This window comes from Phasianus colchicus, chromosome 21, assembly GCF_987193195.1.
Source record: "Phasianus colchicus chromosome 21, bPhaCol1.hap1.1, whole genome shotgun sequence".
NCBI lineage: Eukaryota > Metazoa > Chordata > Aves > Galliformes > Phasianidae > Phasianus > Phasianus colchicus.
Window position 1 is genome coordinate 9,831,453 of NC_143456.1, and position 27,583 is coordinate 9,859,035.

Consider the following 27,583-nt stretch of genomic DNA (forward strand, 5'->3'; position numbering starts at 1 on the left):
GGGGAGGGGAGGCAGAGGAAGGGTGAGATCTGCAGCTATCTGCCTGTAACACAGCTACCTAAAGGAAGATGTGCAAGCCAGCACCTCGTGATCAGATAGTGCTCTATGACTCACTGTAGCAAGCCTATGGTTGCATTTCCATTAATAACAACGATAACTCATCAAAACCACCATTGAATTTTTATTAGTAAAAATGAAATCCAATCCAAACTTACTTCTGTGTCATTCAAAAAAATTTGTAAGCACAACCATTTTCAGCAAGGACTGGAAAACAAGCATTCATGAATTCCTACGTAACAGACACATACCCAACAAAGGCCACTTAAATATTTGACTTTTATAAAGACAACTGAGCTGAAAAGTTTGCTTTTAAATCATGCAAACCTTGAGCTAAGCTTCTTAGTAGTCCTCCTACTCTTGACACTTCCTGCAGCAAGTGTTGGTAAACTTCCTCTTTAGCTGCAGAAACTTGCTTCAACGCGCAACAAGCCATTTTAGAGCTGCTCGACTCCTTGCACAGTCTGTCCTCTTAAGGCTTCAAACAAAAACTAAGAGAATGCTTGCTTGACAGAAGACAAAGGTAAGAATCAAATTCAAAATGTAAAGACTTAATATTTGCATTATTTATTTTTAAATGAACTGCACTTTGTACAGCACTTCCTAAGCTAATTCAAAGTTCCTGTAGTACTTGGAAGACGCAGACATTCCATCTAGTGCTGCTACTGTGAACTATCATGAACTCTAAACGTATGCATCATTTTAATATATTTTGAAACAGAATATATTTTCGAGCAGAAGAAAATAAAATGGTGTCATTTTTATCCGTTTTAAATCTCACAGTTTAGACAGTGATCTCTAGAAGCATTAATCTGCTGCTCGTACATGTTTGCATTGTTGCATCTGAAATTGGCTTTTATAGTTACACACACTGAGGCTCCAGGGGCAGCTTCACAAGAGCAGCGTGATCACAAATTATCTCAAAACACACAAAGTAACTTCAGGTAGAAATCACAATAGGTGTCTGTATTTTAATGATGTGCATCATACAGACATTCAAAACCTGAACTCTGAGCAGTACAGAAAAAAGTCTGCTCCATCCCAACCTCCTAACATTAAGACAACCTTCTCTGTTACAAAACCTGCCCCCTGTGCAGGAATTTATTTACAAAGACAGTTAAATATTGCAGTTCTGTACCATTACAGTCGCAATATTTGGTAACTTTTGCAAAATTATTACACTCTAACCTTAACTGCGGAAGTGAGGGAAGAACAGGAAATAGACCTTAAACCTTTCACCCAGGTCTCACTTATCTCTAGGCTTCTCTCTCAGTCCTTCAGGTATAAAGTAGGGCAATTTTCTTTACTCTTGTTTTCAGTACTGCTGTGAGTGTTTATATTTCATTTCACATCCACAATCATTTCTGTGATAGATAAAAGTTATTTTGAAACACCTTTGCACTTCTCTCCAAACACCTTTTTCAGAGAAGGTAGAAAACAAAAAAACCCACCATGATACTGATGTCAGTGACAAAGCTGTTGACCATACAAATGACAAAAAACATGCAAGTTTAATCTGGCCTATTTTTTTTAGACTATAAATATAAAATTGTCTGGTATCAGCACTGTCACTTCAGGTTCAATTTAATGTGTTTTACTTTATTCTTGATGTAGGAGGAGATATTTAAACAGACTGTAGGAAAATGGTCAGCAACGCAGTAATGTGGGTTCTCTTCTGTGGAGAAATTTGGAAATCATTTTCCACTGAAATACCTTCAAATGCTTCCACAAGTGGAAGCACTGTGCACACCAGCACCGGCAGCCCGGCAGAGGACAGATCTACCACCTCCCAGCTGCAAACAGCCGGCCCCAGCATGCAGAAGCCTGCAGGAGCGCTGACTGCGGGGACAACATCGCCACAGCTGCCTGAACCACACATAGAGCCCACCAACGGGAGCTGGGTTGCAGCTATGATAATGGGCATTGTTTTGGTTGGTATGGTAATTGCTATTAGTATGATTGTTCTATGGAGATGCTGCAAGAAGCCATTGCTAGCCGATTCAAACTGGGCAGGTCAGTCTCCGTTTGCAGACGGAGACACTCCAGATACCTTTATGGACTCCAGCCAGGCTACCAAACGTTCATCAGTTTTATTTATGTTGCCTTGGAAATTAAGAGAAGAAGCATCCGTACAGCACGACCCTCCCGCACCGGAGAAATCACCCAACGGCACCGCCGGCAGCGGCAGCAGGCAGCAGCCCCCAGCAGAGCGCGGCTGCCCCGCCAGCGCCGCGGCTGCGGCTCCCGGCCCAGAAGCGGCGAGCCCAGAGCAGGCGCCGCGCCCACCGCCGGCCGAGAGCCCCGAGCTGCCGCCGCCCCCTGCGTGGCTCACGGAGCCGGCCGAGCTGCGCGCCTCGGACCCCGGCCAGCAAGAGGAACTTCACGCGGAAGCGCAGGAAGCGCATCCCCCACCGCTCCCGCTAATTACTGAAGAGATTTGCGAACCGCTGCCGCAGCCAGAACATCCGCAGTAGGTTGCCAAAATAACTTTCCAAAATGCTTCTCATTTTTCTTAAACGAAGCACTCCTCAAATAACTGACTAATGGAGAAGTTGACACAGGCAAGAACAGTGAGACCGCAGCACGAGCAACAGCTCCCCAGCATTTCTCAACGGCAGCTTTCACAAAAGGGAGGAACCCCTCTCTGCCTGAAACAGACCGTGGCAGAGCACAGCACGCCCGGTGCCCGCTGCACGGCCAGCAGTGACTGCGCAGACAACAAACGATTCCTGATTTTGGAGACTGTACCTCTGTGCGTCAGTACAGCCAACACACAGATGTGCAGAGCAAAACTTTAGAGCTTCTTGCAAAGGTTTGTTCTATTAGACTACATAAATGAACGCAATGACTTCAAGTTAATTTTAATAAAGCTTTCTAATTCGAAGATGTTTTGGTTGCTTAAAGCATAACAGAGTTATCTGCTTAGATACAAAGCTTCTAACTCAAAACAGCCTAAACGCCCTGGCATGCACACATGCAGACTCCCTCACACAGAGGCCTATTTTCTGCATCACATGGAGCAACCGCTGGGGAACAGAGGATGAAGGTGTTTAAAGCAAATCCCCCAGCCCTCAGTCCAGACCAAAGACTGATGAAATGCTTCCTGTAAAAACTCCCCTTATTTTGGATTATTTTTCAGTAACATAGTAGCATCTTTTTGGTAGTACAGTGGCTGTGAAAAAGAGGATATGGCTTCACACACATGAAATACGAAAAGGTGGTGTTTTACCCAGACACGGGGTTTTGGTGGATGAAACAAACTGTTCACAGAACACCCAGGCAGACGACTATCAGAATTAACTGCACTGTAATGTTTACTAATTTCTTCCTTTTCTTCCTCTCAAGCAGGATTTTCAGATTGATGTTATTAAACTTCAAAAACTGGTTTAAGGTTGTCTAGACTGCAGGTTCCTTTAACTCCAGATGCCCAGGTGGGCCCATCCTCTTGGGCCTCAAGTACAAGAGAAGTTCACTGTCCTGCCCAGAACCAGGCATTTCTATTTTAACTATTTGATGGTAAATTGAAGGGAATTCTCAGAGGTAAATTATAAGCATGCATATTTTACTGGCATTTAATGCCTAGATTTGTAGAAAAATAAGATTTGTAGAGAGAAGCTGCTAGATACTAGAGCTAGGTTTCCATGACATCTCTGCAAAATGACAAAGAACTTGCAGCCTTGAGTTTGTTGGGGGAGGGAATATATGTTTGGATGTCACATAGGCCGCCTGTTTGTACCTATTACCATGGACATTACATTTTTAAAGTTACCACTAAAAATTAAGTCTGAAGTTGCACATACGCAACTCAACACTGCTGCATGTACAGAGAGAGTAGGAAAAGATGCTTACTATTTCTTTTTCTTATTGTTCATATGAGATGTATGAGCGTGTATGCCTGAAGAACAGCGTTCTGGTTGCTCAAAGACTTTGAGGCTTTATGCATTGCACCATGTTACTATATATGCATATATTTTGTATGTGACAAATGTATGCATTTGAAACTATGCACGCCCTTGCCATATTGTTTGGAGACAAGCAGATAAAGATTTCCTATAGAAAGCAGTAAATTCCTGCAGTATGTGCTGCTGGGTATAACCCCAACAACACAGAGACAACCTGATCCAAGCAGCACAAAACCAAGGATTTTTAAATTAGGAAAAGATATTCTGGCAGGGTAGCTTAAGTAAGCTCAAGATAGGAAACCTAAATTAACACTAACCTTTCTTACTGGAACAGAGACTAAATGAAGGCAGAAAAGAGCACAGCTTACAGGACGTTTAAAATGGAAACATTTAAATGCTATTCATTTAGATGCTGTTCATATGCTAAGCTAAGAAAATTTTATATGTAGTGTCTTGATGCAGTATCACGGCTACAAATACATAAAGAAGTTAACTGACTCAAATTAGAAAACCCAACTAATTTATTGAATATATATGCTTTGCAATAAATTTGAGTCAGCACCAGCGACAGCTCTGCAGTCCTCCAATGTAGTGCAGATCAGGTGGTTGCAGAGCCCCAGCTAGCAGCAATACGATGCAGCTGAAGAGGCAAGCACAATCCACAGACAGCAACTGTAGCTACTCTCTAGAACAAGACGACCTCTAAGCTTAAATCTTTCACAGAAATAATGTGCTGATATTGCAGAAGACATTACGGTAAGTTTGTGTTTTCTGTTTTTAATCACAAAACCTACTACAAAAGTAGAGACAGAAATAAGAACGAAATTATTAGTTGATGAGAGATGCTTGCACCAGGAATTTGCTGCAGTGTCAGAGATTTCTTACTAACATTAATTCAGCTTTCGAACATGTGTTAGCAGCTTTGGGAATGTAACTGACACGGTAATAAGGACAAGTACTAATGTGCATGTTACTATGAATGCAGAATTTGGGTTTTCAACTAAATTCCTAACAATTTAAGATGTATGTTAAGCAATTCTGCTTAAGCAAATAGCATGCCTGTATGGGGGGGTTCTGCTACATTACTGCAGAGATTTGTAAAGCAGATCCAGTTGACAGCCATTTTTTCATCCTGTATAAAAGAACACATTATTCCAAACATAATATAGGCTTGAAATCACTAAAAACAAGAAGCAGACATTGTATAACGTTTGGAAGAGACTTGCATTTTCGGAAGAAAGCCCTCATTTGAGCTTGAGGGGGAAAGGCAGATGAAAAAACAAGTCTCGTTCTGCCAGACAACATGACAGGCTCTGAAGGGATGCTTTGTAAAGTCTCTCTTGAACAATTACAAAAAGGACTGTGCCACAAAGGGGTTTATTGATATTTTTACTTAATTTCTGCTGCAACTGATCACTGCAAAGACAGCCCTTACAATTAAATAAAATATATTACATGGATTTAAAGGGTGTCATTTTTGTATATTTTTAGGCAGCAATGGAACACCAGATACTGAAAGCATCTACCTGCCTGCTGGTCCTTCTATTTTTCATACCCACTGTTCTGGGTATCTGTCCTTCTAACTGTACATGCTCAGGAAACAACAGGAACGTGGACTGCTCAGGCAGAAACTTAACAGTATTGCCACACGGACTCCAAGACAACATTACATATTTAAATCTGTCATTTAACCAGTTCGTAGATCTCGATCATCAGCTGACGAGATTCAGCAATTTGAGGACTCTTGATATTTCAAATAATTGGCTCAAGAATGTTCCTGCTCATCTGCCCAAGTCCTTGTGGGAATTATATGCCACAAATAACAACATTAAAGTCCTTCAGAAACTTGACACAGCTTACCAGTGGAATCTTAAAGTGCTGGATGTTTCCAGGAATATGGTGGAAAGAGCTGTTTTGATCAACAACACACTGAGCAGTCTCAAGTTTCTCAACCTCAGCAGCAACAAACTTTGGACAGTTCCAACCAACATACCCTACAACATAGAGACAGTGGATCTATCCAATAACTTCTTGTCTCAGATACTTCCAGGAACCCTGTTGAGATTACAGCACCTCACAAGTCTCTACCTACACAACAACAAGTTCACATACATTCCCGACAAAGCTTTCGATCAGCTCTTCCAGCTGCAAGTAGTAACACTGTACAACAACCCATGGTCCTGCAGCGACGAACAAAATATCTCTTATTTGCTTAAATGGGTGCAGGGCACCACTGCCAGGGTGCGAGGGGCTCCCTGCGCCGACCAGTCCGTGCTGTGGGCCAACGTCACGCCGACCTCCGGCGCCGCGCCAGATGCCAGCTTGGTGATTAAAGGAATGAAGGCAGCAGACACTGCTGCCTCTCCAGCGGCGGCTGAACCAACCCAAGTGACAAAAACGCACAAACAATTTAAAGCTAAGGAAGTTACTACCTTGGCTTCGTTAAGCCAGACAGTACTGTTCACGAGCACAGAGCGGCCCGTGCTCCTCTACCCTGAAGAGCTGACAACCAGGAAGGTCAGCGCTTACGAGGCGGCTGCCACACACACCATCTACATCAAAGATTCAACCGATGTAAACTCAAGCCTGACTCATTCAGCAGGATCATCCACCACCACTCCAATGACTCTTAGTATCACCAGTGGAATGCCAACAAACTACTCCAGAATGCCTCAAAGCACAACTGCTCCCTTAAGGAGAGAGGAAGCCACTACCAGCGTTCTGAATACTGACGTGCCCTCCAGAGCGAGCATCTGTGAGATATGTTTGTTTTATGCCGTAATGCTTAATGCTGTGGCAGTGTTTATTGGCTAGGAGCTCGTACTCTTTGAGGTTACTCCTGTGATACATAGCTGGGGGAAGGCATCCAGGCCAAACAGTGAATCAAAACATGAGAAGTCTGAAGTTCTGACTGATCTAAAGAAAATAACAGTTCCTAAAGAAGTGCAGACTAATGTCTCGATACTAAGCTGCTACTTATTTTAATATGTCTTAATTGAGTAAAATTAACCTATGATCTTGTTTTTTAAAATGTGCTTATTTTGTATTTAAATTTTTAATTTTACTTGCACAGAATTTTAAGTACTGATTGTATTATTTTGTCACTAAACAACTGGAAAAAACAGAAGTCCTGTATCATATCTGCATTGCCTTGCTTGATTTGCTGGTAAGCAATTCTTGTACTATAGCAGCACAGATTATTTGTAAGTTATGATGCCATGCATAAGGAAGGGAAAATGTAAAGAACCTAAGCCTAGCTGTTTCACTAATCAGAAGTAATTCTTGAGAAAAATCGCTAGCATGTATATCTATGTTTGCTTCATATGTACTAGGATATTTTAAATACAAAGAACAACCACTTTGAATTTAGGAATTAAATATGACAATGCCATCATGTCTATCTACTAAGAGAAGGTCAACTGAGAAGCTAACACAGTCCAGCTTCAGCATGGGAAGAGTGGTAGGGGCTGATCTCTCTTTTTTGCTCTGCCTTGACTTAGAATTGCAGGCAAGTTATTCCCTGCTCTCCATAATAGAAAACAAAAAAAGATAGAAGTAGAGGAAAACGCGACATGTTCAATGCCATGACACTCTCCAATAACACGAGCTTTAATCTACATGCATTAACAAAACCAAACAGCTTAACTTACAGTCAAACATCTGCATTACTTATTGTTAAAACAAAATTCGTCCAGAACGCTTCAAACCTCTTTTTGATCAAAATAAAATAAAATATTGGCCAATTTCAAATGCAAGTTATGTAACATATCAATGGAGCAGTTTGTTTAAAGCTCTCATTTAAACAATTCCTGAATCTTGTGACTTAAAATTTAAGCCAATTTAAGTCATGCCATGGCAATGAACATGCCCAAAGCCTTCCAACGGTGAGCACGAATGCTGTTCTCTTTGACATCCGCTATCAGCAAGTAGAAGTAGATGCACGCATGGTTCTGACCACTCCAGGAAAATTATGTGGCAAAGGTACTTGATATACTACTGATGAAGTTTTGCAAACAGCATGAAATGAAAACTGAAGAACAAGTTAATTGTAAGAGTATTATTCACTTAATATTGCAAATCTTTATTCAATATTTTCCATGCATTTCAGGCCATTTAATTTCCAGTTATTGTAGCACGAAGGTGCCACAAAATCTCGAAAACCTCAATACAACAACTGCAGTCCTTTACCTATTTGTCCTAGGTATCATTCAAGGCTGTAGATCATTTATAACCACTGGTATCAGAAAAATCACAACTTTCAATTGTGAACCGTATTTCTATAATCAGAAATGTGTTTTAATTTCTAACAGTACTGTAAATGTTGCACAATGAATTTGTACAGTTATTTCATTGGCATTTAAGTAAAAATAAAGCTATGTTTGTATTGAAATGAACTAGTGACACTATTTCTTTTCACTATTATCTTGCGGACAGGTAACTGTACAGAATAGATGCTATTGTATTACACAGATCTATTCCAAGTGGGCATTTGGCTCAATCTTTATGCCTTACAGAGATGAACTACGGTTTGATCACATAGTACTATTTTGATACTCAAATTTCCCTAATACTGTTTATTAATAAGCCACTGAAATAACGATAGTTGCCCACCCTTCTGCTTCTTACCATTTAGAACTTGCAAACCCCTAAGACCAATGTCTACCCACCAAAGAAGGCACTCCTTTCTTCATCTTAAAAAAAAATAAAAAGTACCTCCATGCTAAATAGAACAGAAAGCTTTTTAAGACAAAAAGCCCATGCAGGTGATATTTCCTAGGTGTTTTGGGTACATAAGAACCTGTTATCCAAGTCAAAATTTACAGAACTTAGACTATGAGCAACATGTGCAGAAGTGCATCGTTTTAGTAAGTGGCAACATCTGAAATCTGAAAGAGTTCCCCACTTGCACAAGTTCCAGATATTTTCCACATATAATCTGATATAAACAGATAAATTCCAGTAAGCAGCATCAGTATAAAGAAAATGCCATGGCCCGCCATCCTCTTTGGACAGGAATTGTACATGTCAGGTACTGTGACTGGCTCTAAAACAGCATCAACCTACTGACTGTGTTCAGAATTAGGCATTTTCTACAGTTACCTCATTCATATGGTGTCATCCCACACAGTTTAAAGCAGCTTAGACTGAAAGGTAAGACAGTTCACAAAATGAGGTGCTGTGACTCAAAACACCTTAAGTGAATTATGTTGAAAGAATTACACGAAACATGACACGTCTCTTGGCATCCTGTGCTGAATGGCTCAGCAAAATCCTACTGGATGCAAAAAGCCAACATGGAATTAACTTTTAAACACTCTGAGAGTGTTTCAATTGCAATTAGACTACTCAGTGAACAACAAGCCTTTGGGAAATCCTGCTTTTCAGAAGTTATTCAAGGCAAAAACTAAGTCCCGTACTGAATGATGTGCTACCCAGGCTTCAAAGTCTGACGCAAGCTGATAAACATTGGAAGTGGAAATGGGGTTGTGCATACTGAAGGCATACACTGAGAGAGGTGGGGGTGGGGGGAAATCACAGATGTGTATGGAAGTGAGATGTCGTTCCCTTCAAACTCTAGGGCCATGCTCTGTATCCAAAACTTGTCCTTGGTAGGTGCAAGCAAAGAGGGCTTCTCAGTCAGACTGCCTTCAATAAGCAGATTAAATTTGGATTCCCTTGTATTTTTCTGGAATACAAATGAGTTGATAACAGAGCACAAGTAGGCAGGCAGTGTGGGAGGCAGGCACCTGTTGCTTGGCAACAGCACAGTCAGATTGAAATAAAATCAACACGCATGGATGTGAGTGCTGCAGAACAGCTTGCTGTGCTTCTAACAGGCAGGGCACTCAGTCCACGATAAATATAAATACCATAATCCATCCTCAGGAAATTCTTTGTTTCAAAATAACAACACTTCAATATAACATTCAATAGTCTCTTTGAAAATGCTGCTGTCTTTATCTGCTGGCTGCTCCAGACATGATCCAGCACGCCTTGATGCAGAAATATGTTTGCTTTCAAAAGGCTAAAATTGCTCCACGGGCAGCTGCAGTGTGAAGCAACTCTGAGGTTTCTGTTCCCATGCTTCCTATTAATTAGTCTGAGATAGCAGCTTTAAAACTTAATGGCAGTACTTCAGGATCAATATATACTGATGTATTGATCACTGTAGTAACAGAGCAAGGATTAAAGACAGAGAGCACTGGCTTTGGAAGTCTGGTTGTTACCCAGGAAACAAAACACAGAGAAAAAAAGGCAGAAGAGATTAAATTTCACAGCACAAGAGGATATAAACTGATCCAGATATGTCAGAGAAATGACTCAACAATGCCCTAGCAACAAGACTTTAAGCTAAAAAAGAAAACTTGCCTGCTGCAAGCCCTCAGATGTACTGGCAGCTCAGACCTCAGCCGCCTTTCCACATTTCACACCTCAAAACATGACATCTGGCTCAGAACCGTGAGCTCAATACCCCAAAGGAACACCACTCAGCCACGTCCCTGTTTGCAGTGTCAGTGCAGAAAAGAGGTCCCACCTGCTAGGTTTGAACAGCAGCGTCGTGGAAAGAAACCACAGGCTTACATAGCAGCCAAAGAGAAGCAGTAATAAAAAGGGTGGTAAAGGCAATAAATAGTAACTGGCATGACAAATAGGTGCCATCCAGCCTCATTTTCCACATACTGCTTTATTCTGGCCCATTACCAATTTGCCCAACCTGGACAGATTTCTCCCAAACCCCTGGACACAACATTCACACACAGAGCTGGCACCTTATCCAAGGAGCATCAGACATCCAAATCACAGTCAGCATTTAATGACACTAAAGATCATACGTTTTCTCAGATAAAGCAGAAGCTGAATAAATTCCAAGTACAGCTACCAAGTATTCAGGGTTTGCTTCACTTATCTATTTGTGTTCACTATGCATCTCACTTGAAGAAAAGTAGAAGAAGTCCCATTTCAACTGGCTCATTCACATCAAAATTAACTATGCCAGGGTACAACAGCAATTTTAAATGTATTTCAACAGAAATCATATTTATTCAAATATAAAGGAGGTATATTTTTATTTTTGTTGTCATATAGTCAATATAACTTCCGTAAGATATGGAGGGCAGACAGAACAAGTTCCAACCCATTTTCCTCAACAACAGGATTGGTTACCTTGAAAAACTGAAGTATTTCTGAAAGTATACCTTCTGCTTTTTTCCATCCTAAAGAAACTACTTTTCCTCATGATAGATACATGCACGAGTCTCAGAGAAGCAGTTTCCAAAATGCCTTTGACACAACTGAAGGAAGGAGCAATAAATGCAGGAAGGGGTTGAGGTATGAAATGACCCAGCTGGTCCTTCTAACTCACCACGGATAGATGACAACTTTTCAAGCTCATTCAATTACAGCAGTGAACAAACACAACAACTGGGAGAAAATGAGAGTTTCCAAACATCCATTTTTATTCCTGTGTTTTCCATGCTAGTTTTTGTTTTCTCTGTTGAGAGCAGCACAACTAGTTTAGAAGGGGTCTGAACATAATACATCCTATAGTCCTTAAAATTCTACTGACATTCAAGTTAGTTACGTTGTCTGAAACAACCCGCAGGCTTTAAAAAACAAATTTATTCAAGCTGAACCATGCTGGCCCAAGAACGCCATACCCATTTTCAAGCTTATGCAGAAACCAACTTCAGAATAACCCAAAGATATACAATTTTAAGTCACCTACATGATGGAGCAATTAAAAATGGGTCCTTAGCTGAACTTTTGTAACCATGTGTGAATTTAGTTGCAGGAGCCTCTAGGGAAAAAAAAGAACTTAAAAACAAATGGAATACCTCAAGCTAGGTGAGCTAGTTTCAGTCCTGGCACTGGATACGCTCACTTTACTGCCAACTCTCTATCACAGCTCAACCTCTAAGGCATCATTCATGTCTTCTCTACTGCCTAGCATAGATGCAATGCTCAAAAATTAGTTTCTAATTCAGAACAATAAATTGTTGAAAACAGTTCAGAGAGAAGTGAGAAAGAAAACAATTCATGTAGTGAGTGCTTCTTTACGTTCAGTATTCCTTTGACTGGCACAGGCTTACCTATTCATTAAGTATACAACACACAAGCAGCTTGGGCACTTTGCTCTCAATCCCTGGTCTACTTCCACATGGACGAGCTGTCAGACTTCCTTTTTTCTCCACCTTATGACCACCTTACCCAAACGGCCATTTACATAAATTGTTTAATACAAACAAAATATGCTGCCAAGAGATGCCTTCCTCAGCCCGCCACGTGCACACTCAGGCTCTGCTGACAGTTCGCTCCAGCTCACAACGCTGTTAACTGGAAGAGGCCTCACAGAGAGCAGCAGGCCACAGCCACCAGCTTGGGCACCACAAAAGCTGCTCCCAGCCTCACATCAACAAGCAGGAGCACCATCACTCTGACACTGCGCACCCGCCAACACGGTACAGCAAGCAAGCCCCCCACTGCCAGCACACAAACATCCCATCAGCAGCAGAAGCACCAGGAGGAGACAAAGCAACCGCAAACAGTGCATCGGGAGCAGTGCTGGGCAGCTACGTTGGCGTGGCTCTGTACCCAGCAGCACCAGCAAAAATCACATTGCAATAGCAGCAGAAGCACAACCATGAACCCTAGGGGCACCAAAAGGCAAAGCAACAACCCGACCACAGCAGCATCCACAAGACCTGTCAGCATGGGTGAGTGCCACGTGGACACGAGGCCCAGCAGCACTGAGGTACAGCAAAGGCACCACCAACACCGCCACAGGAAAAGCAGCGAGCTCAGGGGCACAGCCTCGCTTGGCTGTGAGCACGAGGACTCTCCTTTCGTTAACAAGTCTGTGCTCAGTACTTAAAGTCATTCTCAGTTTCTATGGATACTGCTTTGAACATGCTGTCCTCACAGATCCACAGATTTTAAAAGGTCATTATTTAGTAACTGAATTAAAATACTAAGTTTCATTTACATTCTTACTGTAGTAGCACCTTCGCAGCCTTATTTCATTTGAATTAAACACAGATTTAAACAGAGAGAATTACTACTTGTTTGATCATAAACTGATTAATATTAACCTTGGGATATTCTTCCTAAATTCAGTATTGCAGCATGCTACTTGTTATGAATAACTGAAGCAACGCTATGGTGTTCACCACATACAAACCTTCTAAGTACTTGTATTACTCTTTAAAATGGGATATGGGGATTTTTTTGAGAAACATTTTAACTTGTTATTCATCTTATACTTCATAGTGTGAAGATGTTATAATCACTGATAAAGGGTTAACAGTAATGTGGTTGAAGGGTAAATAGTAATGTGGTTTACTTCAAACAGTGAAAAAATAAATAAAATTCATTTAAAGCTTCAGGTATATTCCTACAGGTACCCACACAGTCTGGGGTGTAAGAACTATGACAGTTCTAATTTAGTTCTGATCACAGTTCAGAAATATGGTCTCCAAAACTTAGCAGATAAGCTGCTTTCAGAGTCCTGTTTGTGTCACTTCACATATACACTTAATACTTTTGATTTTGCATTTTGTTTATTTTAGACAGGGTAGGCGAAAGATTCCTTACCGCCGAGCAATGTAGTAGAAAACAGGATTGCCAGCTTTAGATGTCCCAGCCTGGTAGAAAATATTTAACGTTTTCAATGCTTTGAACTCTTCTTTTTCATGTACCTGATGCCTAAGAAGTAGAACATGACATCAACTTTTCACAACTGCCTTACCAAAACAAACAAGCAAAACCCAAACCCTCTATTTGCATCTTTAAACAGAAGTATTATGTTCATAAAATCTGGAACCTTTGTTAAATCACAAAAGCTACTGAGGTTTCTCAGTTATTAAGATCTACTTACAACCATAGCAGGTGTGTGCGAAGCCAACTTTTTGAACGCTCTGCAGGCTTAGTAACTACTTACATTACTCAACATGCTGAAGACTAAAAACCCACAATAATCTCATTACCTTGTCATAAATTCTTCAAATTTTGAACTGGTGAGATTTAAACTGGACCAGTGTGTATCTGCCACAGGTTTGTGCTCAGGTGGACCCAGATAGGCAAGAAGAGTAGCCATTTTGTCAAAAGGTCGTCTTCCAACAGCTTTGTGGTCCCTAGAAACAGCAAATTTCTTAAAAGATAGGTCTTTCTTTACTCAGTAATTCTTGTAGTGCTTTGCCCAGTATCCTCCCTTATCTTGAGGAGGCTATATTTTCTTTTTTTAGAGTTTGAAAACTTTTTTTAAGAGAAATAATGAGAAAAATGCGTTACATGTTATTTCTACAAACCATATGACAGACACTGAGATATAACTATGTAAGTGCACAGAAAGCTGGCAGTAAAGAGGCCAAACACCTCAGACCCTTTCCCAGTAATGGGCTGTAAGTAAGGAAAAAAAAACTAAAACTAAAAAGTTCCCAAAGGTAAGACTTCCATCTATGAAATTCTTCTCAATATCAACCACTAAAACATCTGATTCCAAATTCCAAATCTTCATTCCCAATTAGCAGTTCCTTCCATAGCATTCCTAAGTCTTACCTATTACTGGAAAGATACTGGCCAATTTTCTCCTGATTGTTCCACAACAACCGGTGCAAAGCAAGAACATTGCCATCACTGATGAAAGACAGGCTGTGATTGACGGTGTCACTCGCTGGGCAATCGGAAGCAATATCAAGGAAAAACCTAGAGATGAAAACCAGTGATTGCCATAAACATATTAGGGAAATCTGTCACGTAGGCACGAGTTAAAAGGCCATAAGAACACATCTCTGCTTACAGTTCACACAATAAAGATCCTTTGCAGAAATTCCAAAGGGCCTACCTTCGAGCTGCGTCAAAATTGCTTTTCACAAAGTCATTAAAAGGCCTCATATGTTCTTCTTTTGTAAACAGGACGTGGTTGGCAATACTCTGAAGTATCTAAATAACAATAAAAACAGGTAAGGGCACAGAAAGGCTTCATGTCAAAACTGCTATGATAGCCAGTGTAACTTCACTGCCAGAAATACCTATCTTAAGTTGTTGTGAAACCTCAAAACAAAAGAAAGCCACACAAGACAACTAATTCGAAGTTCTTCTTTTACAGTATTTTAAATATTAGGATAAGACTTCACTGAGGCATAAAGGCAATAATATATGCTTATTTAAAGAAAACCACCATTTCTCAGCATTAAAAACACACACAGGTCGCAGAAATACAGAACCATTAAACTATCAATCTTGAGATTCAAGACAGGGGAAAAAAAGTCACTTTAGAACTTGTATGAACTTAATATCAGCACATTCTCTCTACTCAAGAAATAACATTGTTTTCAAATAAGGTTATGATGTGTAAAAGCAGCAAGGCAGCTCAGTTCAAATAAAAGTGATCTTTGCTACTCAGAAACAAGTTTAATTAAACGTTCCTCACATCACTCCGCTGAAGAAGAGAATTACTTCAGATAGAATACGAAATACGGCCAAATAAAGATATAAGCTGATTCACCTTTGACATCAGTTTCAGTCCCCTCTCAATTCTGGGCGGAGGCTTTTTATCTAAGATCCCTGCCTCGTACGGGGAGACGATCGCAGGGTTGATGAACCGCAGGAACATGGCGCTCCCAACCGCCCCAATGCTGTTCTGGGGAAATCGCTGACTAACAACCTACAAAGTCGAGAACCATAAATAATGTATTTGCATTAAAGGGAAGGCAACTGGAGAAAAGCCTCGCACGGCAGTCCCACATTATGTATTCGTTCCATAGCAGCCAAGCTCAACAAGTCTGAGTAGGATTCTCTTGCCTTGATAGGTCTTGCATTGCATGACAATCAAGAAAGAGAAGGAAGGCAGAGAAAGGGAGAGATGGCTGTGCAGACACAGGCCAGCTTCACTTCAGCTTTCACACAAACTTTCTCGCTGGGGTCAATTTCTGAATGCAAAATTCCAAGTTCTTGACTACTTAACTCCAGCCAATGACAAGTGGACAAACACCTTGTAAATGTTTGTAGTCAAGCATGCAGGATTCTAAAGAAACATGGATAATTCTTTTTAGATTCTTAGGTCTTTTTATTTGCATAAATATTTCACTTTTATTCTCAAGGTCCTCTCCATCAATGTGACCTAGGAAACAAAGTTTCAGGAATAATCTGAATTTGAGGGAAGGAGATATTTGTTGAAATACTCTCCATCACCATCGTATCTCATCAGATTTGCCAAAGAAGGAAACACAGAATGGTCCAAAGCTGAGTGGACAATGTCATTAAAAAAATTCAATATTTACACACATTTTTGTAAAACCAACAGCTAGTAATAATAAATCTGATTCTATGTTTCCACATAACAAAATCAGCAGTTTCATATGAAAGTTAAATTGTTTACATAGAACACAAATGCTCCCCAGTTTCCCATACTTCAAACCAAAACCAGAGCAATCTCAAATCATGCTTCTTAAAACAGACAAAGCCATTAGCACATACATAACATATCAAGATTCACTATGGTTCAGTAGCAACTTCATTCATAGTTATCTTGTGATACAATTACTGATAATATGTTCTTGTAAAATATTAGTTTGCAGAGAGATTTTGTATTTCCACACGTTACTGTTCTGCTCAGCTACTGCAAAATGTAAGGGAATGTTTAATAAAAGCCTAAATTTTCATTTTACTCAGTTTTATTCTTACATTATGTTTTGAAGTCACTGTTAAAGAAAAGGGTAAGCCTTAGCTTTTAATGACAGCACTTCATCACAATTTCCAGTAAGTCAGTTGCAATGGGAAATCTGCTTGTCTTCTCTAAGTAAATAAATACGAATGCTAAATTTTATTGCTTACTCACAAGGCAAACAAAAGAAAATATCTGAAATAAGTCATGGGATCTTTTTTTTTCTCCAGCAATTCATCAGTTAAGCGTTCTTCTGGCAGGATGCAAGCTGAAGTCGTTACCTACTAAAGCATTACAACAACTAAACAGACTCAGATTTTCCCCAAAACCAAAGAAAACATTTTCCTTCTCCATTTTTTTTTTTTAATTTGAAGATGGCAAAGGTAGAGGAATCAGAATATTACATACCAAGAAGTAATGTTAAAAATGTTTTTTTGTTTACTCAGATAGGCACACAGAGAATATTTTAAATATAACTTAATTCCAGTGTTAATTGAAATGAAAGCTATTTTGTGCCAGAATTAGTAGAATGATTTCACAGTGAGTTCAAACAGACTAAAGTGAAGATGTTTTGAACAAACAGCAAAAGATTTCTGTTGTGGGTTGAAAGAAATGGCTAGTAAAAAGGTCTCCAAACTTACTGATTTTTTGTTTTCCTTTTTTTCTTTTACGGTAGCTTTATTCAGTAGAGAGTGGCAAGTTGCCTACAGAACAGAGATGAGCACAAACAAGTCACAGCACCAACTACATACAGCAACAAAAAACCAATGTTGACTTGTACGTAAATTGCACAGTAAAATGTAACAAACATAACCAACAGAAAATGAAATATATAAACTAAAGACTGATGATGGAGGTTTTATTCCACTTTTTTTTTTAATTAAATCTTGTTTACAAAGCACTAAATATAAAACAAGCAAATGTTGCGTTTCAATCATTTCTACTATTTCTGGCTAGATTAAAAGTCAAACCACATTAAAGTGTTCATGATACACAATATATGGCATTAAATTGTATATTCAGCTTTCAGATGCAATTCACCATTCCCAAATAATTTTAATAGTACAAATAACAAAGTGTTAAACCTCTGAAATGCGCATTAACTTTTAAAGTAAATTTAGAGTTTAAAATCTTCCCAACGTTTCTCTGTGTGTCCTTCAATTTGGTTAGATCTGTGATTCATCACGGTTATTATGACTTTGATAACACTAACAATAAACACGTTTCTGTGAAAAATGGAGGAAAAAAAAAGCAGGTCTACATGACAGTCTAGATATTCGTTTTGATGACGTTAATTTCAAGGCAAAGGGACCCACCACAATGCATCACATTCTCCCATATTTTACATCAGGATCTGAGCAAAGCTACAGCACATCAGCCCTCTACTGCTCTCCTCCAAAGAGGAACATTTTGCTCTTGGAGCTCAACCCTCCATCTTCCATATAGGCCCTAACACTAAACTAGCATCACCAGATGATTGGAGCTCTATCAATAGAAAAGCTTACAGTGTTCAGTGGTTTGAGATCAAGCACACACCAAGAGTTCATATAATCTTTAGAGTATCAGAGAAGAAAAGAACTGGAAGAGAACTCCTGTAGCTTAAAAATGTGACAGAGTAAAAGCAAATGAGTGAAACTAACCAACTGAAGAGTTCAAATTTACTCAAGACCTTTTAATACTCAACCAATGGTGCATTTACCAAATTTTTGACCTCATATACTTTCCAGAAGGAAACAGTTAATTTCAGAAGCAGTCTTATCCATGCCTATTCATCACACTACTTCATTTAAAGGAACTAAAATTTCCATCTCTCTTTATTAAGAAAAATCATGATGTTTGCGTGTTTAATTCCATATGTTTCTATGTTTTTAGGAAATATTCGGCACCATTTCTTTGTCCAAGGGGCTATAATCCAGTTCATTCCTGACCACATAACATTCCAGAACACACATCACCTGAAAACGAGCAAGTGTGAATGTGATGCAGTTACTGCAGAATTAGCAGTTAGCTGTGTGTGTCCAGGGGAAAATGCTTATTAGGAATCTGTTCTGGCAAAAGAAGCACCTGTCAGTGCAGCCTGCAATATCCAATGAAATACAGCACCTGTTTCTATAATGTTACCACGCTAATTAACATTAGCTACAGACCTCTTACAGAATATGAATACCTGATGAGTATCACTGCTAAGCTAATTCGTTTTTTTCACTCGTTTGATTGATTTGGAGAAGACCAGCAATAATCTGGTTTCAGAAACAAATTATCATTTCTGTTGAAACAATGCAAATACAGCATTCACTTACAAAAAACAAGTAGTACCTACTGTGTACAACTTTTTCTGACTGTTCATAATTAGTTCAAGGTTTTTTCTCCTGTGTCTGCTTCCACTTGCCACAACTATCTCCCACATGCAACAAAGGCTGATACTCCGTGCATGTCCTCCTTCCAAACAAGGCTCAGAAAATCTGTTTTCCTTGTTTCACTTTACACCTGCTCCTCCAGAACACCTCAGGGCTCACAGCTCACAAACTGCTGTGCACAGCTCTTCTGTGACAGCATTCTCCTCCAGGACTGGAGACTAGATTCCGTACAGGTCCCACAGGCAGCAGGAGCATTCTACAGGTTTCCTATGTTCAAGCATTATTTATAAATGGAAGCAGAAACACACAAAGGAACAGTCCCAGTTTGGTCATTTTCTTTTGCAAGTTGACATGACAGCACAAAATAACTTTAGCCACAAGTCACAAACTCAATCTTTGTAATTCGCATCATGAAGAGAACTCCATCAATTTATTTATCTTTGTCTCTTCCAGGTTCTCTTCCTCCTGCTTACTTGCTTTATTCATCAATACTGTGTGTGTGAAAAACATCTGGTCACCCATTTAAGCAAAGCACAGCAGTCCTTTACGCACAACATACTCCAGGCATCTGGCAGGCAACCCTACAGTAACTCCAGGAGAACACGTTGCCCATATCAGTAGGAAGGTATTTACTTTATAGACTAAAATGTACTCCCGTTATCATTCTACATTTCAAATATAACAATTTCTCCTCTGTCTAATCATCCTCAAAGTACAAAGCATCTGCAGCATTCCAGTTGCAAGGTTGATGCTATTTACCAAATGATATGCAAGTGGACATCCTTCCCAGTAAAAGTTAATAGCTTTGCTTACAGCTGTCCACAGCAAACTAGAGACTCCTGCTTTCAGATCTTAATTGAGACACGATGCAGTGAGATCAGAATAACACTTGCATACTGTAATGTCTTGGTTTCACCTGTAAAAGAGCTTATTGAAGGAAGTACACATAACTACAACAACTCTCTACCAAATACAGCCAAAACATTTTAGATATTTCCACTACAATCCACTACAATCAGCTTCTAGTCATGCTTTCTAGAATTCAGGACTTCAGCTAGTTCTGTCTCACCAAAACCCATACAATTTTGTTGCTTTTTGTTGTTGTTTTTAAAATTTATTTATTCACAAGTATTTTATAATCTTTTTAGCCTGCTCTTCTAGCAAAGGTGTAAAGTGTGAGGTTGTATCCACCTGTAAGTATTATTCCCAGAGCAGTGATCTAGGTAAGATATTTAATAGACAGTTTTGGAAAAATTTACTGCAGGGGTGAAAATCCCTTGAAAAATTTGCCAAAATTTTTATGCAGAGAACTTAAGATTAATAACTGCACAAGTAGTTACTATACTCAAGAAGCTGATCAAAGGTATGAAGTTAATAAATTAACTTTAAACAAGACTAATTAAATCAGAAATAAAAAGTGAACAAGTACAGTGCTTTTATATTCAAAATGTAGTTTTGCATTCTGCTGTCCAAGTAGCAATGATTTTTTTTTTTTTGTTCCCTATTTGCTGCCTTCCCTGCAGAGGGAGCTGTATGACAAACTGATAGAAGTGAGTATAACCATTACCTCCATTGTTAACCTTTGGTCTCCCACTCGAGATGCTAAAACACTGAGATTATTAGGTCTGAATTCTTAGCTGTGATACAATTCCTTAAAAAAAGAAAATATTTTAGTCACCTCCTTACTGCCAGCTCAAGTCCTAAAGCAGCATCTCATCTTCAAGCTCAGATCCCTGCTATCCACCAAACTTCTGATAGAAGACTTTCAGTAATACCCACTGTGCACCCATTATCAGACCAAGCTGTCAGAATTGAAAAAACAAACCCCAAAGTTCAGGGGCAAGCAACCATTGCAGGCATACCTGGTACAAACAATGGCACACACTGCGAAGTTGTGGAGGGAATTCCGAAGAAGAATTAATGATTGCATGAAAAAATTTTTCTGTCATTTGCAAGAGACTCCGCTGGTTCTCTTCAAGGCTTTCTGTAGGCTCCAGCCTGAAACAGATCCATAAACATAAGACTGGAAATCAAACAAATCACACTATCTGTACTTGCACTTGGAACAGTAACCTTATTCCACAAAGTAAACAGAATTTTTATAGGAACATTTACAATCTTTCACCACCAATATTTTAAATTGCACAAGTAGAAGGTCATTTAAAACTCAGTAATAAACAGACAGCTAAGTTGGACTCTCTCTTCCATACAAAGACAAGCATTCGTCACTTCCAGAGGTCTGCACTATGAGTTTGATGGTTTCTCTGAAAGCAGTTTCTGAATTAAGAGACAGATGTTTGAGAGCTAAACTATTAAGAAGGCAGACTACTTTTTGTGAGCTTTTTAAAGCAAGAATGATGAAAGTTTTCTAAGAATTAAAGTCAAAACAACTAACAACTAAGTTACTAAATCCAAGTCTTGAAGTGACATGAGAAATTAAAACAAAAAACTGCACACAACATACATGCATTCCATCTTGCTTCTGTAACTAATTCAATGACCTAAACCAGATGCCTTCTGGTACTGCTGGAAAATGCCACATTATGCCTACACAAAAGCATGAAGTAGTATGAAGTAGCAAGCAGATGAGGTTTGTAAGGGCTCTAAGCCCTCAGGGCTTAGTGGACATGCAGCAGAACTCATATCACTACACTGGACAGCTCTGTAAACTCTCCCTGGGTCTAAGAAATGTAGATACAATGAACGTGCCTAGAGGAATGAGGAGCGGAAAGCATGAAAGTGTGAGAAAAATATTTGCAACAATGAAAAGGGAATCACAATGACTGGGAGACAAGTATATAAATAAATACATTTGTTTCCCCCTTTGAATTTCAAACCTTGTAGGATCCACCTCAAAGCTGACATGCTGCCATTCAGAGGATGTGATCACCGTTCTTAATAAAGGTTCCAAAAGCTTCTGCAAATAAGTAGCACCATATACCTGTTGAAAAAAGAAAACCAGCATATATGGCCAGGTTAAGATAGCAGTCCACAGGAACACTACAAAATTGTGTGAATTATGACAACCTGAAAACACTTGATTTGTTTTGGTATTAGACAGACTCTTAAAACACAGTTGTGGTCAACTTCTACAAGTATTTTAACTACTTAGAGAAAACTATAGGTTACTTCAATAACCATAATAAATAGATGAGAATCCTTCTTGGAGCGCAGTGACTCAACACCCCATCTCTGTACAGTACATCACATTTTATACTGAAGTGAAAGCACAAACAAGAGCTTGGAATTCGTCTCACCATCTTTAAATGCCCATTAAGTAAAAGGTCATCATATTACTGAGGTGGACATAAGTTTTAAGAGACTTACTATGACTGAAGATTACGTAGGTTAGGACTTCAAAATAACTAAACTCTGTACAAGTATTTAGCTGTTTTTACCAAGTTAGATCTTCTAAATATCTAGTAATGTTTGTCTTCAAACCTACAAATCTTGCATACGTTTTTGTTAAGCAATCAGCCAGATTTTTCCACAATACAGAGCACACAGAACAAGAGAAATGAAACATTTATTACTTTGGAAACTTTCAAAGGGACTAAATGCAACGAGTCAGACAGTCCTGGTGAAAGGTTAGTTCCAGAAGGATTGGTATTTTTTATCTACAAAATTACTTTTATCAACAAAAAATCATTTCATCAAGCATTAAACACAAAACTCCCTAAGTTTTCAAGAGGTCAGTAGGTACAACCAGTTTAAACTGAGTTTAAATTTAAACTCTGTACTATTTCCATAAAGTCCATTTTCTCAAATGCTTGACACCACAGATGGTTAGCTTTGTATTTCTATATTACTAAACCGTTCCTGTTGTTGACAGGATTTGTAGCAGAAGAAAAGGTTAGATAACATACCTTAAAACAAAAAGTCATTATTTTACTAGCTAAGCTGTTTCCTCGGAAGAGTGTCTGCATGGAATCTGCTAGCTCAACTTCCTTTGAAAACATATTCCAAAGTAGCTGGTAGAGCAAGTGTCGGGAATCAAAGAGCGTGACCAGGACGCGAGCTAGCTCATCCTGAAAAGAATCAAGGAAACATTCATCTGAGTGCCCAGTTAAAGCTTGTACTAATGCTTTAAATTTGCTATTTGAATATAAATATCCAATTAAGCACACACAACCTTTTCTTAAATCTTCCCTATGCTACTGTGTAGAAATCTCTTTCATTGTAACTCCTCATGCAATTTCAGAACGTCCAGATAGATAAGCAGCTATTCTGCTCTATAACAAAGATCAATTAATCTTGCTAAAATCTCTGCACAGGAGCAAACAGAGTTTTGTTTTTCTGCATTACAGCACACAATCTGTAATAAGTAACGTCAATCAAAACAAATACATTATAATAACCGTATATAAAATTACTTAGACATCAACTAAAATTTAAAATAAAACTCTCATTTGTAATTAAGATTTCTTAAAACTGAATACATTTTTTGAGAATATACTAAGAAAAGCTAACTGCTACAAAAGAGAGGTCTAATCTCACTTTGGTGGGCACTGTTACACTTCAAAAATGTTTGCACTAATTATTTCAAGTCTTATTACTTTCAAAAAACATAGGAAATAAAATGCATGAATCAACTCACCCACTGAGAACAAGGCACCACGTTTGCTAAAGCCATAGCAATAGGAAGCTCCCCCTGATCACCCATCATCGTAACCAACTCCACCAGCCTCTCAAACCGATCTGCCAGCACCGTTTCTGCTAACGTATCAAATTCTGTTCCCTGCTGTAGAATTTTGGTGAGCACTTCCATAAATGTAGCTCTTGTCTGGAGGTCTTTATGATAGCCCAAGCCTCATTTAAAAAAAGCAAAAAAAAAAACAACCATCCAATAAAGCTACTAAGAAAACATGTAAAAATAGATGGAATACATAATTACACACAGTTTTCTCCAATTACATTACCTATTGAATGCATAAGACCACTGTCCACGTTTGCATTGAGTAAATTTGACATAGCGAGAACAGTGCAGTGCCGGAGCGAAGCCAGTCTTCGGGACATCCCGCGTTTCCTGCCACCTGTTTGTGCACTTTCATCTTCAACTTCACTACAGTCATTTAGAAGGTTCATAAACAGAGTGAAATATCTAAAGGAAAAGATAACAACTTGGATCACTGAAAGATTATATGAAGGCAACACTACGAAGATTTGCACACAAAAACAAATAAACCATAAGCCTTTAAAAAAAAAAAACATGCATGCCCCAAACCTTTTTTGTAGTACTGTCTAAATTGTCTAAGAGCATGCTGAAACAACAGGAATGCAATGCCCTAGAAACACGTACACAAATTCCTCAGATCAAGAAAATGAATTTCACAGGTGTGGTTTTACAGTTAAATATAATTTCAAACCCATTTAATACCTCTCCCATGAGTTAAAGATATATCTATGTTAAGGGGAAACAAAACCAAGCCTAATAATTGTCTTCTAAACAAACATGTTTCCATAAACATTGGACAATTAAATTAATTCAGCCAGAAGAAAAAAACACAGTTTGTAGTAAAAAAAAAAAATCAGATAGCGCATTACTTGGAGCCACTGTATAGTAAAAATAGTTAAAAGTCACTATTTACTTAAGAAATAACTGAGATTTGGCTTCCATCAACTCAACACCATCTCCCTCTTCAGGTTGTAATGGAAGCCCAGCAAGAAGAGAGACCACCGCTTCCATACTTGCTTGGTCCAAATCTCTAGGAAAAAAAAAAAAAAGAGCTGTGAATCACTTCAGATTTCAGCAGGATTAGTCTCTGCTCCCTCCTGAAGATTTCCCTTCACGCACCAAGTCCTCCACTTACGCACTTAATTGCAGCTGAAAAGTCTACCAGAATCAGGTCTGCATTCTGTCCAGTAGGAAAACAGCAATCACATAATGCAGTACAGGTTCAAGCAACACATTATTAAAGGACAACAACTCAAAAGCAAGTATGTCACTAAAAACATTTAATACTAATTTTTGATGACTTTATAATGTATCACAGGACAACCTCATAAATTAAAACAAACAATCCTAATGCTAAATCAGGAATTGCATTAAGGAAAATTGAATAGAAATTGGAACACTTTGAAAGAACCCTTAGGAGCCATGTCAGTTAAGGCTATGCATTACATACAATCCTGTTGCTGCCCATCAAAAAATTAAGTTTCAGTTTTGGCATTTTCCTTAAAATTACAACCACTAAAGAAATTCCACACAGTCCAGCTGATCCATGGACATCAAATGACACCAGAAACACCATCAGCAGTTTCAGAAACAGCAAAACAGCATCCTTCCATACCTTGTCAAGCACTTCACATCTTCATCTGTTGCTTGATTAGATGTTCCCATAACCCAGTCTGTCAAATATTCCACCATTTTGTTCCTGTGAAATATATACATACACAGAATTGCTAGCTTTTGGTTTTCAAGTCACAATCCATTCCCTCAAGCACACTCAATACCATCTACCTCATCTTAATTATTACAAATTCGTATTTGAATCATCACACAGTGAAGTTTTACTGGACCATGGAATACCCCATCCAGCATCACATGCAGATTTCTTTTCTTTTTCTAAAACATACATTTAGCACCCCCAAAGTCAAAATAAAATTTTAATGTAGCACCGGATTCTAAATTATTAAATTTGAGGAGAAGGACTGTTGTGAAGAAGTGCTGTTTTTTTTAAACAAACAAACATGTAGCAGAACAAAATTACACTTGTACATGCTTACACTGTCCTAAATACTTTACTTACCTAAATTTCATTTCTTGGCAAAACGAAAGGTCATCTCTCCGCTCCATCATTACCTCCACCAACTGACAGAGTTTAGTTTTTATTTGAATCGCATGTACCAAGTTCCCAAGTACACGCACGTACCTGGGGATAAACAGCAAAATGATGAAGTAGATGCTTCATGGTGCACAAAAAATGGCCCACGCATCTGATACATCTTTTCAACTTCATCTCAAAAGCTACACGCTGGCTGATGCAACGGACCCGCGTAACAGCCAGCAAGTGTTTGGGCTGATGTTTTTACCAAGTGAGGAAACCAATCTTCATATATCAGCTAATTTCTTCTGGTCAAAAAAGTTTCCTATCAGTATAAAACTGAACAGAAACCTGCCCGTCATCTGACTGCTAACCACAAACACAACTGCATGTAAAAGAATGAAGGAATACTTCCAGGAAAGGAGGTGAGCTATAGAATGGTTGGTTCTGATAAACAAAAAAAAAAAAAGTCACCTTCCATCAGTTCACTTAACACTATGGTATAACTTGTCTCCATGACTAGTGAAACTTTTAGGACCATAAGAAAGGGGACCACAATCAACTTCCTTGATGGATGCAAGCAAAGGTATGAACTAAAAGAGTCCTCCTTAAAAATTTTCCTCCTTAAACATATTACTTTGTACAGGAAAGTCAAGAAGGTTTCTTACCTAACCAGGTTTAGCATCATTGTCTCAATACTAGCTTGTCCAAGATGTTCTGAGCTCCCTTCTGTATGATTGTCAAGCAAGTTCTTCATTATAGCAATGGTTTGTTCTACAAATTGTGTGTTGGTCTCAGTTAATAAAACCTACAGGAAGAAAGTTTCTGGTCTTAATTATGGACAGAAAAAAAAAGTGGTGGGGGGGCAGCTGTTTATCAAATATACTGCAGAATTTCAAAATCTAACAGACAAGCATTTTTCAATTATCACTTGATCAAAAGAAAGTTACTGTATGTCATTACTAAAATAGGTTAACACTAACCAATCTTAGAGATTCTGAGAACATTCTCACAGGTTCTGTTGTCTAAGAGTTTACTAAGAATTCAAAAGTATTTTTAATAACTTTATGCTAAATACAACTTGGAATCAAATACAAAAATTACATGAAGCATGCTCTCAAACAGTCACAACGTTAGCAGATATTTTGTACAAAACACGAACAGACACCTCATTTCAATTACCAATGTGAAAGACAAGACTGATGCGTTTTATTAAGATACAAACATGAAGGAAACACTTTACCTGTCCTTGAGAATCAAAAAACTTGCTGATGGTATTCTTCAATTTGTTAAATAGCATTGGATAAAGTGCTGGACTCAACTCCAAACCCACCAGATCTTTAATATTAGTCCGTATTTGTAGTCCCACTTTCTCATGGTTACAGACCATCAGAGTCAATAATCGATCTATGAATTTGCTAACAGGAGTCTCTGCATTTCCCTCAGTGGATACCATAGATATCATGGAGCCCTTACGCTCATTGACTGGGCCCATGGGTGGACTGTAGGTTGCTAACCCTGCATTGCTACGATGCTGTAGGCACACTCCTCCGAGGGCACAGAGGAATCCCGTCATGTTGATCCATTCCTGGAGAGAATCTGTGTCAGACAAGTCTATGGAGCCTCCCCCACTAACATGTGACATTCGTCTCTTAACAATTGTCTTATGAAGACTTTCAGTAACCTGAAAAAGAACAACTCAGAATGAAATCTCTTCAATTAAACAAAAATAACAGAGAGAGATCAGAATTTGAAAGTATTCCATATTGAATCCTGCCATTTAAAATTCCAGTCTTAACAGTTTTCTAAGATTTGCCTTTTGCAGTTCATTTCAGTCGTAAA

At 38.9% G+C, this 27,583-nt stretch overlaps 3 protein-coding genes across 6 annotated transcripts in view; 2 read left to right on the top strand and 1 right to left on the bottom strand.

Moving 5' to 3' along the window:
- The window catches only part of NF1 (neurofibromin 1), an 83,016-nt gene that overhangs the window by 29,463 nt on the left and 25,970 nt on the right, over window positions 1–27,583 (bottom strand). For 3 of the 4 annotated variants that reach the window (XM_090122557.1, XM_031591442.2, XM_090122555.1), the window contains exons 21-36: window positions 26,985–27,425; window positions 26,410–26,549; window positions 25,727–25,849; window positions 25,268–25,351; window positions 24,566–24,682; window positions 23,897–24,078; window positions 23,575–23,786; window positions 22,844–23,005; window positions 21,815–21,918; window positions 20,840–20,975; window positions 17,262–17,324; window positions 15,463–15,621; window positions 14,800–14,897; window positions 14,514–14,660; window positions 13,943–14,089; window positions 13,551–13,661 (exon numbers count right to left, since the gene is read on the bottom strand). In XM_090122557.1, coding sequence (XP_089978683.1) covers window positions 13,551–13,661; window positions 13,943–14,089; window positions 14,514–14,660; window positions 14,800–14,897; window positions 15,463–15,621; window positions 17,262–17,324; window positions 20,840–20,975; window positions 21,815–21,918; window positions 22,844–23,005; window positions 23,575–23,786; window positions 23,897–24,078; window positions 24,566–24,682; window positions 25,268–25,351; window positions 25,727–25,849; window positions 26,410–26,549; window positions 26,985–27,425 — 2,426 coding nt within the window. The remainder of the gene's footprint in view (window positions 1–13,550; window positions 13,662–13,942; window positions 14,090–14,513; window positions 14,661–14,799; window positions 14,898–15,462; window positions 15,622–17,261; window positions 17,325–20,839; window positions 20,976–21,814; window positions 21,919–22,843; window positions 23,006–23,574; window positions 23,787–23,896; window positions 24,079–24,565; window positions 24,683–25,267; window positions 25,352–25,726; window positions 25,850–26,409; window positions 26,550–26,984; window positions 27,426–27,583) is intronic. The other variant, XM_031591443.2, reaches the window with a different exon arrangement.
- EVI2B (ecotropic viral integration site 2B) lies at window positions 454–2,539 on the top strand. Its single transcript, XM_031591445.2, has 2 exons — window positions 454–580; window positions 1,672–2,539. Exon 2 carries the CDS (start codon window positions 1,701–1,703, stop codon window positions 2,529–2,531), a length of 831 nt encoding a protein of 276 aa, XP_031447305.1. The 5' UTR covers window positions 454–580; window positions 1,672–1,700; the 3' UTR covers window positions 2,532–2,539.
- On the top strand, window positions 4,577–8,349 carry OMG (oligodendrocyte myelin glycoprotein). The gene is made up of 2 exons (XM_031591444.2): window positions 4,577–4,715; window positions 5,451–8,349. Exon 2 carries the CDS (start codon window positions 5,457–5,459, stop codon window positions 6,771–6,773), a length of 1,317 nt encoding a protein of 438 aa, XP_031447304.2. The 5' UTR covers window positions 4,577–4,715; window positions 5,451–5,456; the 3' UTR covers window positions 6,774–8,349.